At 43.1% G+C, this 15,551-nt stretch overlaps 1 protein-coding gene across 4 annotated transcripts in view; it reads left to right on the top strand.

Moving 5' to 3' along the window:
• The window catches only part of GREM1 (gremlin 1, DAN family BMP antagonist), a 15,329-nt gene extending 1,788 nt beyond the window's left edge, over nt 1-13,541 (top strand). For 2 of the 4 annotated variants that reach the window (XM_015424125.1, XM_015424124.1), the window contains exons 2-3: nt 2,678-2,736; nt 10,478-13,541. In XM_015424125.1, coding sequence (XP_015279611.1) covers nt 10,479-11,027 — 549 coding nt within the window. In that variant the 5' untranslated portion in view covers nt 2,678-2,736; nt 10,478 and the 3' untranslated portion in view covers nt 11,028-13,541. The remainder of the gene's footprint in view (nt 1-2,677; nt 2,737-10,477) is intronic. The other 2 variants (XM_015424123.1, XM_015424122.1) reach the window with 1 other exon arrangement.
• The last annotated feature ends 2,010 nt before the right edge of the window (nt 13,542-15,551 follow it).

Genomic DNA, 15,551 nt, shown 5'->3' on the forward strand with positions numbered 1-15,551 from the left:
GGCGTGGGGGGGGGTTTTCAGCAGTGTCTTGTTTTGTTCTGAACGCTGTTAACGGAGGTCTGAACGTTGAGGAAAGGAAAAGTTAACTTCTCTGGATTAAGAGAGCCGGTTTTAAACTGGAAGTAAGGGAAATCTACCGGTTGTAAGGACCTCTCTCTTTACTAGCTCTTTAAAGGTTTCACACAACGTGAGGATAAAGCGCTGTCCACAGTTAATGAAGCCATCAGTCAAATTTCCCCAACTTGTTTCGATCCACTGTTTTGTTGTTGTTGTGCTCTATCTTTAACTGTGTGAAACCTTTAAATACAAGTTGGCCTTCAAAAGTCAATCAATCAGTCAATCAATAAACCTTTAATGGCATATACAACATTAAAATCAGAGACAGAAAATGACACAATCAACTAAGAATCTAAGTTAATTATAAAATCATAAAACGGAGTTTCCCAAATTTTTCACTCTTATCACATCAACTAAAAAATTGGCCACTGCCACAGTAATTTCTGCTGTTATATCATTCAATAGAAATTGGCATTTTATTTCATTGGAAAGGTGATGTTTACCATGCAACCAAGTGTTTAACCATTTTTCCCTGGCAGGTTTCAAAATATTCCTAAGCATGAACGGAGATGTGACTGCGGTTCTAACTCTCTTGATTCAATTGATCACATATTGTTAGACTGTTCGTGGCATGTATCTGCCTTCAAAAGTCAAGAACCCTTATGAAAGGGACCCTAATTTCTCTTGCCATGGTATGAATGGGCTCAGGCTTCTGGACTCCAGTTTAATTAATGTGGAATAACTACTGCATCTGGAATCCTCGGAAAGGGAGCAGAGCCTGCACTTTGCTGCTGAGAGGATAGAATACTTTCGCTGTCCTTTTCTATGGATGCCCAGTGATAAACGGAGAAAGGGGAGGCCCTGGGTGCTTTCCTCATGGGGAGAGGCTTGTGTCCTTTATTCCTAGCTGCTGATATAGCACAGGGGGGCTAGTTTAGTTTCTGCGCCTTGGAAGCAGCCAATATGTGCTGTGCTATGCTTCTATGAGGAGGGGCAGAATAAAAACCCACAATCCCTAACAGTACTATGGAAGGTACACTCCTTTGTAAATGTCACGGAAGTTGATGGGTCTTCCTTCCTCCAAAATTTTGAGGATCCTACACCACCTGCAGTTAACAAACTGCATACTTCTGTAGACCCAAACCTACTTGTTCCAGTCTACTTTTTTCTGTTCACCCTTGCCCCTGATCCTAACATCTGTAATCTTTAAGTCCATGAAAAGTCTCTTATGAAAATTAAAATGGCAATCAAGTTTACAGCCCAGAGGGATATAAGAACATAAGGGAAGCCAAAGTTGGATCAGGCCAATGGCCCATCTAGTCCAACACTTTGTCACACAGTGGCCAAAATACCAGGTGCCATCAGGAGGTCCAGCAGTGGGGCCAAGACACTAGAAGCCCTCCCACTGTTGCCCCCCCCAGCACCAAGAATACAGTGCATCACTTGCCCCAGACTGAGAGTTCCTATCTATACCTTGTGGCTAATAGCCACTGATAGACTTCTGCTCCATATGCTTATCTAATTTCCTCTTGAAGCTGTCCCTGCTTTTAGCCGCTGCCACCTCCTATGGCAGTGAATTCCATGTGTTAATCACTCTTTGGGTGAAGAAGTACTTCCTTTTATCTGTTCTAACCCGACTGCTCAGCAATTTCATGGCGTGCCCACGAGTTCTTGTATTGTGAGAAAGGGAGAAAAGTACTTCTTTCTCAACCTGCTCTATCCCATTCATAATCTTATAAACCTCGATCATGTCACCCCTCAGCCGTCATTTCTCCCAGCTAAAGAGCCCCAAGCGATTGAACCTTTCTTCATAGGGAAAGCATTCCAACCCTTTTATCATTCTAGTTGCCCTTTTCTGCACTTTTTCCAATGCTATAATACCCTTTTTGAGGATGTACCATCGATTTATACAGGGGCATTATGATACTGGCTGATTTGTTTTCAATTCCCTTCCTAATAATCCCCAGCATAGCGTTGGCCTTTTTTATTGCAGTTGCACACTGTCTAGACATTTTTATTGAGTTATCTACTATGACTAAAAGCTCTGTCTCTTGGCCAGTCTCTGCCAGTTCGGACCCCATCAATGTGTATTTATACTTAGGATTTTTGACTACAAATCCTCCAATGTGCATCACTTTGCACTTGGCCACACTGAACCTCATTTGCCCTGTTGACGCCCACTCGCCCATCCTAGACAGATCCCTTTGGAGTGCCTCACAATCCTCCCTGGTTCTCAACACCTAGAACAACTTCGTGTCATCAGCAAATTTAGCCACCTCACTGCTTACTCCCAACTCCAAATAATTAATAAACAAGTTAAAAAGCATAGGACTGAGTACTGATCCCTGTGGTACCCCACTGCTTACCACCCTCCACTGAGAAAGTTTCCCATTGAGACTCACTCTGTTTCCTATAAATTAGCCAGGTTTTGATCCACAAGAGGACTTGTCCTTTTATCCTGTGACTATTGAGCTTACTTAGGAGCCTTTGATGCGGAACTTTATCAAAAGCTTTCTGGAACTCAAGGTAAACAACATCTATTGGGTCCTCTTTGTCCACATGTTTGTTCACTCCCTCAAAAAACACTAACAGGTTAGTGAGACAAGATCTTCCCTTACAGAACCCATGCTGAATCTGCCTCAATGACAACAGCAACCTCCAGGAAAGCAGATCCTTCAGGTGAACACAAAGACAAGTCATGGGTTTTTGAATGATGGATAGAGAATTTACATGTGAAAGTGGGAGGAGTTCATGTGGTGATATGGGACCAGTTAATCCATGACCAGAGTATATCTTAATGTTTCCTTACGTGAAGTAAAGTTCTGTTTCATTTAGAGGTATTTCTAAATAATCATCTCAATGAGCTAAATGGAAATGGGTGTACTGAAGACATTCTAGGGTGTTTTTTTAACATATGATGCTTAAACTGGCTTTTCCCACCATCCCATTCAACTAAGGGTGGTGAAATCTGTTGACACAAGGCATCTCCTCCTGATGTGAAAGTCTGGTACACACCTAGTTTGGCGGAGTATTAAGGTCAACCCCTTTGTCCTGAACATAAAAGCCCTCCCTGAGTAGAATGTGCATTGGCATCTGTTGTCAGTTTTATCTGTATTCATATATGGAGCATCCAGCAGGTTGCAAATTGGGTTGTGATCCACTTTGCCACTTACTCCAGAAGAGTCCTGATGACTTCCAGTGGAGCAAGGTCTGAAGTCACAGAATTTTAAAAAAGGAGAGGTAGAGTGTATAGTACAATATTCCTTCATTCCTGATGCATATCACTGCTATATGGAATCACACACTAACACGTTAAAATACTTGTGTAGCAGAAGTTTAGTAAGCATGGAGGCTTTGGTCTGTCCCTGGGAGCCTAGCTTATCTTTCTTTTAAACACTTTATTGGACGTGAATGAGCCACTGATTGCAATTTCTCATGCATTGATTGGAACTTTAAGCATACTTTTCCACTGGAGTAATTATATTTAAATCAGTGGCACTTAGAGTAGGATTTGGAGTTTCCTTAGGGAAGGTATATTTGAGAGAATTGGTGTTAATAAGAGAAGGGTTTTATTTGTTGGGTTTGAATGCAAAAAGGTCATAATTATATGAGGACGGAAATGGTAAAGCAAACTCATGGCAAGTTCTGCCACTACATTAATGTGGCTTGCAACCAGAAAGGCAGTTTGGTCCTGGCAAGTATTAGTGCTCAGTTCTGGGATGTCATAGTAAAGAAGAATCCTCTTGGGAATGTGCATGCCAAATAGCCACATGCAGGCCCCAGGTAGGAAGGGGCACTGAATCCACAGGACCTTGCCAGAAAGAAGACCATCCTCTTCAAGACTGTCTCCATCTGCAAAGCATGAATGGTAGATTTTTACTCTCTTAGAGCAGCAGGGAGTGGTATTTGGTTGTAATTCCACATATTTGGACAGTGCTGGCTACACAAGAAGCAGCCACAAAACAAACGTGGTCAGACAAGCAGTGAGCATGGGTTTCTTTACATGGAGACTCTTACAGTGCCACCCTTAGCAGAGTTGCACCCTTCTGAGCCCATTGATTTCAACAAAAGGATATCAACAACCTGAGTTCTGAAAACTTGTACTTGGAAACAGTGTTCCCTCTAAGCTGAGTTAGTGTGAGCTAGCTCACAGTTTTTTAGCCTCTGGCTCACACATTTTTGTCTTAGTTCAGGAAGGATGGCTCCAGAGCAAACTAACTTATGCAGCAGGCATATCGCTAGCTCACAGCTCTAATGCCAGTAGCTCACAAAGTAGATTTTTTGCTCACAAGACTCCACATCTTAGAGGGAGCATTGCTTGGAAATAAAGAAGATTCTTATGACATAGTTAGATCCCTACAGATGGGTTTTTTGTTTGGCCAGAACTATTTGTGCGCGAGGAATCTGGAATCCAGTTTATGAAGGAAAGGCAAAGCTTTGGTGGTAAACAAGACTCATGACGGCACAGTTGCTTTGCTATGTGCATATGCAGCCAAGAGTGGAAAATTGGTTTGTGTGTGCTGATTCTATGTCCAATAGGTTTGGGGAAAGTTATCTAAGCAACGCCTTGTAACCCTGTGCTTTGTAAATTCATTGCTCTGATGGGAGAACTAGAGTAGACGGATAAAACTTTGTAGATGTCAGCGCAAACACTGGTGCTGGCTCAGTTGTGGGTTAGCATGTCGCATTGCTTTCCAGCTGGCCAAGTGCAGAACAGAATGAGTTGTATCCAGAAGCAATTAAACATATCTGTAGATCTGTGATGTGCACGGCTATTTGGTCCTAACTAGACTTGCCATTCAGAAGGCCTAGCTAGGATGAGCCTTGAAAGGGCGTCAGGCTGGCTTGTCTAAGCTCTGCTTTATCTTCCCTTTATGCACTGTGAGTTGTTTACCTCCTGCATAAAGGAAGAGTGGCTATAGCTGGAAGAAGATGGAGCTGCAGGAGGCCACTGATGCTTCTCAGCTCTCTCTCTGGATGAATGCCTCTGAGATAAAGGGGGGGGGGGTGAAGTGCACCAGAAAGGCAGTTCTTCTAATATGCAGGATTGTGACCTTTGCACTTAATTGGTGTTGTTGGCTTTGATTTGTTTTAATATATTAGGCTTGTATACCACCCTCCCCACAAGTGGGCTCAGGTGGTTCATAACAGAGTAATATAAAACACATAAAATCTATTAAAAATACAATTCTAAAATCCAATAGCCATATCGTGCCATCATACTATTCTGGCCCCCCAGATTACATTAGCGATGGGGGAAGAGGGGTGAAAGCAGATTGTGAATCAGGTAGTTATTAAGAATTATTCAACTGCTGAAAACTGTTGCTGTCCTCAACCGTTTGCTTGGCGGAACATCTCTGCCTTGCAGGCCCTGTGGAATTGTAACAGATCCCACAAAGCCCTGATGTTAGCAGGCAGAGAGTTCCACCAAGTAAGAGCCAGGGCCTTTTCAGCTGGACAGCTGGATGCTCCTTGGGGCAGTGACTTCCAATAGATGTTGGTCATTTGAGCGTGGTGCTCTCCAGGGACATACCAGGCGAGGTAGGACCATTTCCATTGAAATGCAAGTATGACTACTGCAATTATTTTTATCCGTTGACTGCATTGCCTTGCAGCTGTACAGCATTATGAATTGCTGCAGAACTCCTGATCGGGTTGCAGTGTGAGATGGGTGCAAGACGTTGGGTGCTCCATTATCTATATAATAACTCTGGCAAGTAAATGATTAGCTTGCTCCTATACAGACTTGGGTAAGCTCAAACCTATGAATTGCATAGTGTAAGGTTGCTTACTTTCAGCTGGTTGGAAACACTAGGCCTAGACTTGACAAAGTATAGGCTAGATATTCTTAAACCTGTGGCTGAGCAGTCTGTGTCTTCCCCCTTAATCAATACATCTAATTCTTAACATGGTCCTATCTATGGATACTGAAATCTGGAGATTGGAACCATGAACAGACAAGACAGATGTTCTACAAACCTGAGAAAAACCACAGGTGTGCAGAAAAAACCCATTTTTTTAAAAAAAGCCTAAAACATTGGTGGGCTGGGGGCTGAACCCTCTCAAAATAATAAAGTAGCACCTGTAGCTTTAAAAAAGAATGCCCTCAATGACCATTGCTAGGCAACCATAACAGTATTGCCAGCCTTCAAGCCTTGGTTTCTGTCAGTAAACGGTAGGGCCTTTCCAGGCTTCCTTTGGCCTCTGAGGGGAGGACTCATCAAAGGACAGGCACAGCAGCAACCATTGGAAGAATCAGCTGTTCACTACTGTTCAACTGTAGCGACTGCACAAAAGCAAGCATGCTGTAGTGGTCAGAGTTTCAGATCTGGGAGACCCAGGCTTGAATCACCACTCTGCAATGGAAGACCTTGGGCCAGTAACATGCTCCTAGCCTAAATTATTCCACAGGGGTATTGTGAGGGGAAAAGTAGAGAAGAACGATGTAAGCTGCTTTGGGTCTCATTGGATAGGCAGGTTAGGTATAAATAAAGTAAATGAATAATAACTATTGCTGAAGATGGGTGGTAGATGAAAGGTTGGTTGGTTGGTAGGTGGAAAGAAGAAAAGGAACCAGTAAAGGTATGGGGCTGCCAGGAGGAGGGGGGAAAAGGAATAGTTAGGGGAAGGGTATACAGGAAAAATGAGGATACCCTGTACAAGTTTTTGTGGGTTCCCCACTGTACAACTAGGCCTAGCTTAGCCTGGTGGTCAGAGCTGTGCAGACTTTTCCCAGGGAGAGGCTGTCGGTTGCGGGAAGGAGGGAAAGTTGAAGACAAGGAGACAAATAAGGCAGGTTGGCTGGTGGGTGGGAAGGAATCAGGAAAAAGGGAGAGGCTATAGGGGGTTTTCCGGGATGGGAAATGAGATGCCCCTGCAAGTCCTTGTGGGTCCTCTGTTTGTCTTTTCTATTAGCTGAATGCAGAGAAGAGACTCAAATACAGAGAATACAGAACAGATGATTTCTGGATGCATGCAAACTTTTTTTTTTTTTTGCTGGAAATAGAATGCTAGCCTTTCTAGGACTTCTCTCTGCTATTCCAGGCAGAAACACATGTCCAATAGGCCTTTGCTTTCTGTTACAATAACAATATGGAGGTGCAGGTGGGGGTCAAGAAATTCTGTGGAGAGGGGACACTGGGCAAATTCCTGACTCAGATTGCCTTCTCTGGGATATTATAAGCATTTATGGGCAGGTAAATCCTCCCCCTCTTTTGTTTGCAACTCACTGTCTCAGCATTCCAAGGGAATGCATAATCATTATCTCAAACCATTTGGTGTGGGATGTTTTAATGTACAAATTCATAATTTTCTGCATGACTAAAATGTCTGTAACGTATGCAGAAACCCCACTCATTTGTGAGGTGGCCCTTTCACTGCTTCTGTGCTAAAGTTGACCATTCAGTGTACTATTAGCGGGAACTTACTGGGAGGGGGCACATTTGGGGGGGGGAATGACGGCTGAGAACTTAGAAGCACCTTTTGCACAGTTTCAAAAGTGCTGTGCAAGTGTGCATTAATATTCTTTATTAGAATAGCAATTTACTGTTTTTAGCATTTACATTTTACATGGCTTTAAAAGAAAAACTTTACCTTCCTGCAGGTCTTACAACAGTCCTACATTGTATGTCAGTTTGATTGTCCCTTTATTGCTTACCTAAGGCTATCTTGTGAATTTGTGATAATTTTTTCTGATAAGTCTGTGAGACACCATGGTGAAACTACATCGTTTGCCACAGCTTCCTGAGGCCCCTGCCACACGACAGGAAAAAAGCCTCTTGAGGCGCGGCTTTTAAAAGCCGCGCCAACGTTGAGGCGCCACGGCGGGATCCCACGGATCTCCTGGCCGCGGCGCTGTTTCTCCCCGGCGCGATCAAATGCTGGGGAGAAGACATGGCTCAGACCGGGTGCCGGCCGAACTGCGCATGTCGGAGCATGCGCAGATCGGCTCCGGGCCGGGATTGTGCCGGCGCAAGGGAGCACCGGTGATCAGACGCCCGGATTGCAGCGCGTCTACTCGTTGAACCACCGAGGTAGGTGGTGTCAACTTGAGGCGCTTTTTCCCGGGAAGGTCCAGTTCGGGGGTGGAAGCACGACGCTTCCCAGATGTTGTGGTGTGATCGCGCTGGTTTGATCCGCCCCCGAACTGTCCTGCTCCCGGGCCAAATTGCCTCGTGTGAACAGGACCTGAGATAGTCAAGCCTAAATGGGGCCCATCAGTACTTAACTCTGAAGTGAGAAGTGTTGATCTTCTCTTGGGACATGATGTAATCCCATGTTTACCACACACTTCTAGGAGGACCTACCATGAGCAATGTTCCCTCTAAGCTGTGGAATTTTGTGAGCAAAAATTCTACTTTGTGAGCTGCTGGCATTAAAGTTGTGAGCAAGCAATTTGGCTACTGCATGAATTAGTTTACTCTGGAGCCCTCCTTCCTGAGCTGAGACAAAAATGTATGAGCTGGAGGCTAAAAAACTGTGAGCTAGCTCACACTAACTTAGCTTAGAGGGAACACTGACCATGAGTGAATACATACCGGAGCCCTCACCCAGACTGTCTGTCTGTCTCTGTCCTGCCCTCATATAGTGTAAAATGCTAATTCTGTTAATTGTTATTATTTAGGAAATCTATAAGTTTTGGCCTGGTGCCGAAAAAGATAGTACAGGAAGGGCAAACCTTAAGGGGGAGGACATTCCAAAGGTAAGGTGCTGCTACTGAAAAGGCCCTATCTCTTGTTGCTTCATCTCAGAAGACAGGGGCACAGAGAAGAGGGCTTGGGAGGCAGACCTTAACTGATAGGCTGAACAGTAAGGGAGGAGGCAGTCCTTCAGGTATTTCAGAGCCAAGCTGTTAGGACCTTAAAGCTAAAAAACAGTCTGTTGAATGCTACGTAGCCTAATACTGAGTATTGCACTAACAGACATATATGAGAATGGATTAGAGAAATAAGGCATGGTTTTTATTACATGTAGTTCAGCTTGCACTAAAGAGGTCTTGAGTAGGTTATGGCAATGAAATCAAGAGCCAAACTAAATATCAGTTGTTTGGCAGAGTGGCCTTAGAATGGCCTGGAATATACATATAAGAAAACAGATCTTGAAGCAAGAATGACAAAATGTTTCACTAGTTATTCTAGGAATATGTAGGAGAAGTACCCATTGTTGCTGGTGGGGTTTTGTTTTGTTTTTACCAAGGCATTTTATTCTTTGTTCAGTGAATTCCCGTTTAGAAACTCACAAGATCAAATAACACTTTCACCCAGAGACCATCTCTGTGCAATTTTGGTCCATGTTGATCTTCTGAGGAAGATAAGCTGTGCTTTGAAAAGGGATTTTAAAAAAAGACAAAACAAGGAAATTGAACTTCAGAAGAAACATGTTTAACTAATGATAGTTGTATCCTAAACTGGCAAATGCCAGGAAATGCTGATCTTGAGGTGAGCTTGAAATTACTTAGCATTGCTGTGCTGTTAGGTATTCAAAATTTCTGTAATGCTTTCTGTTGAATCAGAAAATTTAAATGACTATTTTAGATTTTTGTTTGGGGAGTTTTACAACTATTGCATGCCATGTTTAGGCATTTGTTCGGTGTTAGATTCATTTAGACTTGGGATGTCTGTGAACAATTAGCTGCTTGAACCAAGCTTAGTAGAAAGGAACATGTATTGAAAAGTCAACATTTTTACATGAATAAACACGGTTATAAGAAAGTCATAGAACCATAGAATGTTAGAGTTGGAAGGGACCTTGCAGGTCATCTAGTCCAACCCCTTGCACGCTGCAGGAGCATAGCCGAAAGATAGCCCTACAACATCTGTGTATCTGTGTATCATAATGCCATAGAACAATATATAGCCAACCAAGGATTCAGTGATTTAGAGGGGTAATCATGTTAGTTTTTTGCATGCACCACAGCAAAGTCTTGTGGCACTTTAAAGAAAAGTAATTTGTTGGGGCATGAATTTTCAAGGGTACTGGCCACTAAATGTGCAACAAGACTTGGTGAAAACAAATTTTAGTGAGAATTGAGCAGGGTGAACTGGGTTTTTTTTATTAGAGTCAGTCTGTAATGAGGGTAGTAGTACTAGTTAGATAATCTAGACAGCAGTCCTGGAAAATATAAAGAGTTTAATCTGAACTAGAATAATCTCTTGCTTGAGAACAGATTTCTGTCACTATAGCCTGAATGAGAAGGCAATTGCTCCTGTTGGATACATTTTTTAAAAGTGTAGTTGCTGGAGTACCCCAAGGCTGACTTCAGTTTTGATTCTGAATGTTTATTAAAACCTGTATCCTGATCCTCAACCAGAATATGAATTGTAATCCAAACATGTGAGAAAACATAGTACAGGGCGTTTGTGGTTTTTTTAAAAAAATTGGGTTGCTTTCAATTGATAATATTCCCTTCCATATTTCCTAGGATGGCTCGCACAGTTTCTGCCTTTGGAGTTCTGCTACTTTTGCTTGGACTCTTGCTTCCCACAGCAGAGGGGGGCAAGAGGAACCGTGGGTCACAAGGAGCCATCCCTCCTCCAGACAAAGACCAGCCCAATGATTCAGAACAGATACAGAAGAAGCCAGGCTCCAGACCCCGAGGCAGGGACCGAGTCAAAACACCATCTGCTGAAGAAGTGCTGGAGTCCAGCCAAGAGGCACTGCACGTCACAGAGCGCAGGTACCTGAAACGGGACTGGTGCAAAACCCAACCACTCAAGCAAACCATCCATGAGGAAGGCTGCAACAGCCAGACCATCATCAATAGATTCTGTTATGGCCAGTGCAATTCCTTCTACATCCCAAGGCATATCCGCAAAGAGGAAGGCTCTTTCCAGTCCTGTTCCTTTTGCAAACCAAAGAAATTCACTACCATGTCAGTGACACTGAACTGCCCAGAACTCCAACCCCCCAGCAGGAAGAAGAGGATCACACGAGTGAAAGAATGCCGCTGCATATCCATAGACTTGGATTAAGAGGTGCCATGTCCCCTCTTGAAGAGTAAGTGCCTGTTAGAGTGCCAAGTGGGGACACAAACCAAACCAATGTATGTTACCTGTGTGCAATTATGACCTTTTACATCCTATGAAAGCATGCTCTGGAATGACACATCTACTTATGCCTGTAACCCTGTTCCTAGGTTCAGTATCTCACTAATTCACTCTTATGTCAGGATTCTTGTTTTTGTGGCTTTGGTTGGTTGGTTGTTTTCTACCAGAATGTATGGCATTGATAATTTGAATTGCCTGTTGAAAGTGAGGGCATTAATGTGTTCTAGATATTGAAAACATATTCCAAAGAAAATGTTAAAGGATGTACTCATATACAGTTTACAGAAACTGCAGATTATACTGAATTACATTATAATGAAAAATGGTGTCATTAGAATTTGTAAATAGGAAGGGTGGTTGGAAAATGCTCTGGAGGGGGTAAAAGAAAGAAGAATATTAAAAACTAATATCTAAGAGGAAATGTGAGAGACTGGAAAGACAGAGGAAAATGAAGAGAATAATACAATAAATGGGAAGCACTATGCATCATCACTTTATTGATGCTTGTGAATGTATTTAATATAATTGACTACAATCTTGCTATATTCTGTGAAACTAACTGTAATAATTTGGCATTTTGCTTTTATTGTGGCTACACATATGCTTCAATGCTTGTCTACAGTTCTGCATGTCTATATGTGTGCATACACTGTCTCAAAGTACATACACCGGCTCAAAGTAATTCAGCAAACAATGAGGAAACAGGAAAAAAATTAAAACAAATGTTATAGGATTTCTAATGCTGTAATTTTGTGAAGGGAAAGTGTACACAATTAATGAACAAGAAGATAATGTCAGCACTGCCACAGGCATGCAGTTTGGAGGGGACAAAAAAGAGAAAAACACAAATTTGCCAAGATAAATCCATAGAATGGTGGACTAAAAATAACTTACCGTAGACTAGAATTTGGAATAAGGTACGGTGATAGTATGTAAAGAGTCCGCTACTGCCCAAACATGACCAAATAGAGTGGCATCTTTGCATGCAGGGATTTTGATGAATGCCCCTTGTTGAAGTCAAGCTCATGGAAATTCTTAGGAGACCTCAGTGGTGTCCATGAAAAAATGCTGAGAAGAGGACATCTACCTGAACTATAATGCTTCCTTAACTTTCTTTTTCATACTCTTTAAAGCGATCTGCTTGCTCCCATCCGTTCACTTGTTTCATTCAGAAAATGTAATATGCTTGAAGTGTGCTGGGACCCTGTCAGGAAAGATGGGCACTAACTTCTTCCTCCTCAGCAATGCATTTTACTTGAGCCTTTTGTTATAATGAGGTAATTTACAATTGATTACTTTTATTTCATGTACAGGACCCTCACAGATTAATTCCTGTCATAGTCTGGAGTTTAGGATGTCCTGCCTGGGTCTCCCCTGCTCCTGTTTCTCACTGACCAAAGCAGTCATCTCTCCTCCTGTGTTCTCTGGAGCAGGAAACCACAACTACATCCCATTTACTTAGCAAGCCAACAGTCATATAACCACCAACTGCATGGTAATTTGGCAGGCCCAAGGTGCCATTCTGCTTCCTATGTGGGTCAAGTCTACAAACAATCCATACAGTCATGTGCGATACTTCTAAGCGGCAATCCCTGAATCAGTGGTAGACCAGCTCTACCCTGGGACCCATGTGAGGAAAGGGAAGGAGAGTACAGGCATGCTACTTATTTATATGTCCTTTGAAAATTCTCTTTTGTTAGAACACAGAAAGTGCCAAAAATATGTCTGGCATCGTATCAATGTTGAGGCCATTCCTGTTTAGCAGCCACACACATCAAAGAGAAATAACAGTCTCACAGTTACTGTTCTTTCTATAGTGTGGCTCCAGTCCTGTGCTAGTCGTGCCCAACATTTAGGGTCTAGGATGGTAATACATATGTCTTAACTAAATGGTTTCAGACTTCATTTCTTTGCAGGTTATTTTTTGAAACCTGATTTCTGAGTTACAGGAGATAATTTCCACTGTGTGGAATGTGAATAGTTAAGCCAAAAGATATTTAATGGTATTTCCATTTGCATATTATCAGAGGGATTTCCTCTAACTTCCCCCCCCCCCAGAATTAGGCTAAAAACTCCCCTCTCTTTGAGCTGTTGAGAGGTTTATGCTAGTTCTTGCTTCTCTTCCTCTATTTGGTACACAGCACACAAAGCAATACACACCTCAGGCTTTTTAAAATTTAACTTTTCATACCGGATAATACTTTTGAAGCAAGACTTGTACATACAAGGGGGGAACATTGGTTATCTATGCAAAATAATCAAAGAATGCCCTCAGACAAAAAAAATTGCAGGTTTTTAAAATAGAGGCCTTTTTGAATGGGTTTGTTAAGAGAAAAAAGCCCTCTGACTTACAAATAATTTGTTTTAAGCCTATGTATTTAAATGCCTGACCTTTTCTTTAAGAAACCACTTCAAACCCATTATGTGTTTTTGTAGAGATCCACAATGCAAAATCTGTTTAAAAATAAACATTTGATTTGTAATTGAACAGAATTGTCTTCTTTCTCAATAGGTTGGTTACGCATAGTCAATTTCTCAAATAAGATATGCAAGACATTTTTCAGTATACCCAGAGATCATTTCGGGGGGGGGGAAATGCGGGGGAACACAGTTCCCCCGGGTGAGGTGCGGGGGGCGGGGCTCACGATGAAGCCCCGCCCCTGCTTCCGGCCGCCCCGCTTCCAGCCCTCATTCAGCCAGGAGGAGGCAGGAGAAGAGGGAGGGTAAGTTGCTTCCTCCCCGCCTCTCCCCACCCCTGCCTGTCTGGGGCCAGGGAGGGCCTTGGCAGGGCTTCCTCGCACTCCCACCGGCCTTGCAGGTCCAACGCCGGGACCCTGATGTCAGGGGGTGTGGCATATGGTAATGAGTTCCCCTAGCTCTTTTTCTACGAAACGACCCCTGAGTATACCTCAGTTATCCTCAGTAGTAGCCCTAGTGCCTTGGACTACACCTAAAATGTGAGAAAAGGGAGGGTGAAGATGCTGGAACTGTACTGAAAACAAAGGATGGAGCCCTGAATGCCCCGTGTTTTTCTATCTTCATCCTGATTCCCTCTGTGGCAGTCATCTCACAAAATCCTTTCCTTTCCTCCATGGCTCTGAACCAGTCCTTGTGATTGTGGTGTCATGCAAATTCAAGTGATTGTCAGCCAATCAGAGCCCATGGAACTCCATTGGAAGGGAGGGTGTGAGCCAGCCTCACTTGTCAAGGCAATTCCGCCCACTCCCCCACCCCCAGACCAGGGAATTTGTTACTCTGGAATGATAAGAGCATCAGTTTAGCCAAGTTTTTGATTAGCTTTTAGATATGGTTTGGGATCAGCTTACAGAAGAAAACTTGTGAGACAAATAAGCATCCTGATAAGGGCCTGGCATTCCTAACTTGTGTGTAACGATTATGTGGACAGGAGCTCTGTGTGGTAAAAGAACAACTGTGAACCTGGAGAGGAGCATGTCTATTATGGTAACAGATTCCAGTGGAACTTTGTAAGCTGAGGTAATGTGTCTGAAGAAAGGGGAACTAAATCTCTCCTCATAATTTATTTACTTTACATGAGGTTCAGCTACAAATTAGCAGTCTCATTGGGGAAAGTTTGTAACCCATAAGTAAAAGCCAGTTTCACTTTATACAGTGATGCATTCCACACATAACATTTACTCCATTAAATACTTTATTTTCTGTTAAATAAACATTTGTTGTTCATCTCCATCTGTGTCTTGTCTGTCCAGTCAAACATCCATGAAAAAGGGGTTTCTACTTACCATAATTAATTACACCATTATTCTATCAGAGACCCAAATAAGAGACCTTTAGGGAGCACATAAGTTATACTACCAGGAGTCATTTCATAGTAAAAGAGGTGCAGGAGCTCATTAGCATAACTCATTTGTATATGCTACACCCCCCGACATCACCGGAAGTGTGTCAGAAGGCAACACCCACCGCTTAGGCTCCACTGGACTGTTTTGGATTGCTAGCTATTGGGGGGGGGGGCGTGCAGATCTGTCCTCACAGAGGAGGGAGAGCTTGTACCTGAATAAAACTTGGCCTTAAAGGTGCCACTGGACTGTTTTGGATGGGGGCGGGGCTCTGCAACTTACTTGGGTGCTTCTTGCTCAGACTGAGGGCTGCTGGGAGGGGTGGGGCTTGTTGCATGTGCCCACCCCCTGGGCTCTTTACTACCAGAGCTCCGCTCCTGTGTGCTCCTACAGGAAATGACCCCTGCATACTACCAACACTTTAAGCTTTCTCTCCCCTTTTAACCAATTTTGGGTGATCAGCATTTTTTAAAGAAAGAAATTGAGAGACCAGACTGTAGGTTTGGACATCCTTAATTCCAGTGGGAAGCTAAAGTCATCCTCCTCCACACCCTCCTACAACCCAGTCAATTTTTTATGGCTGTCCAAAAACTTGCTCAGGGTTGCTAAATGAGATGTTGGAAGTCTATTA

The sequence above is a fragment of the Gekko japonicus genome, unplaced genomic scaffold, assembly GCF_001447785.1.
Source record: "Gekko japonicus isolate JY-2015 unplaced genomic scaffold, Gekko_japonicus_V1.1 scaffold1081, whole genome shotgun sequence".
In the NCBI taxonomy this organism is placed as follows: Eukaryota; Metazoa; Chordata; class Lepidosauria; order Squamata; family Gekkonidae; genus Gekko; species Gekko japonicus.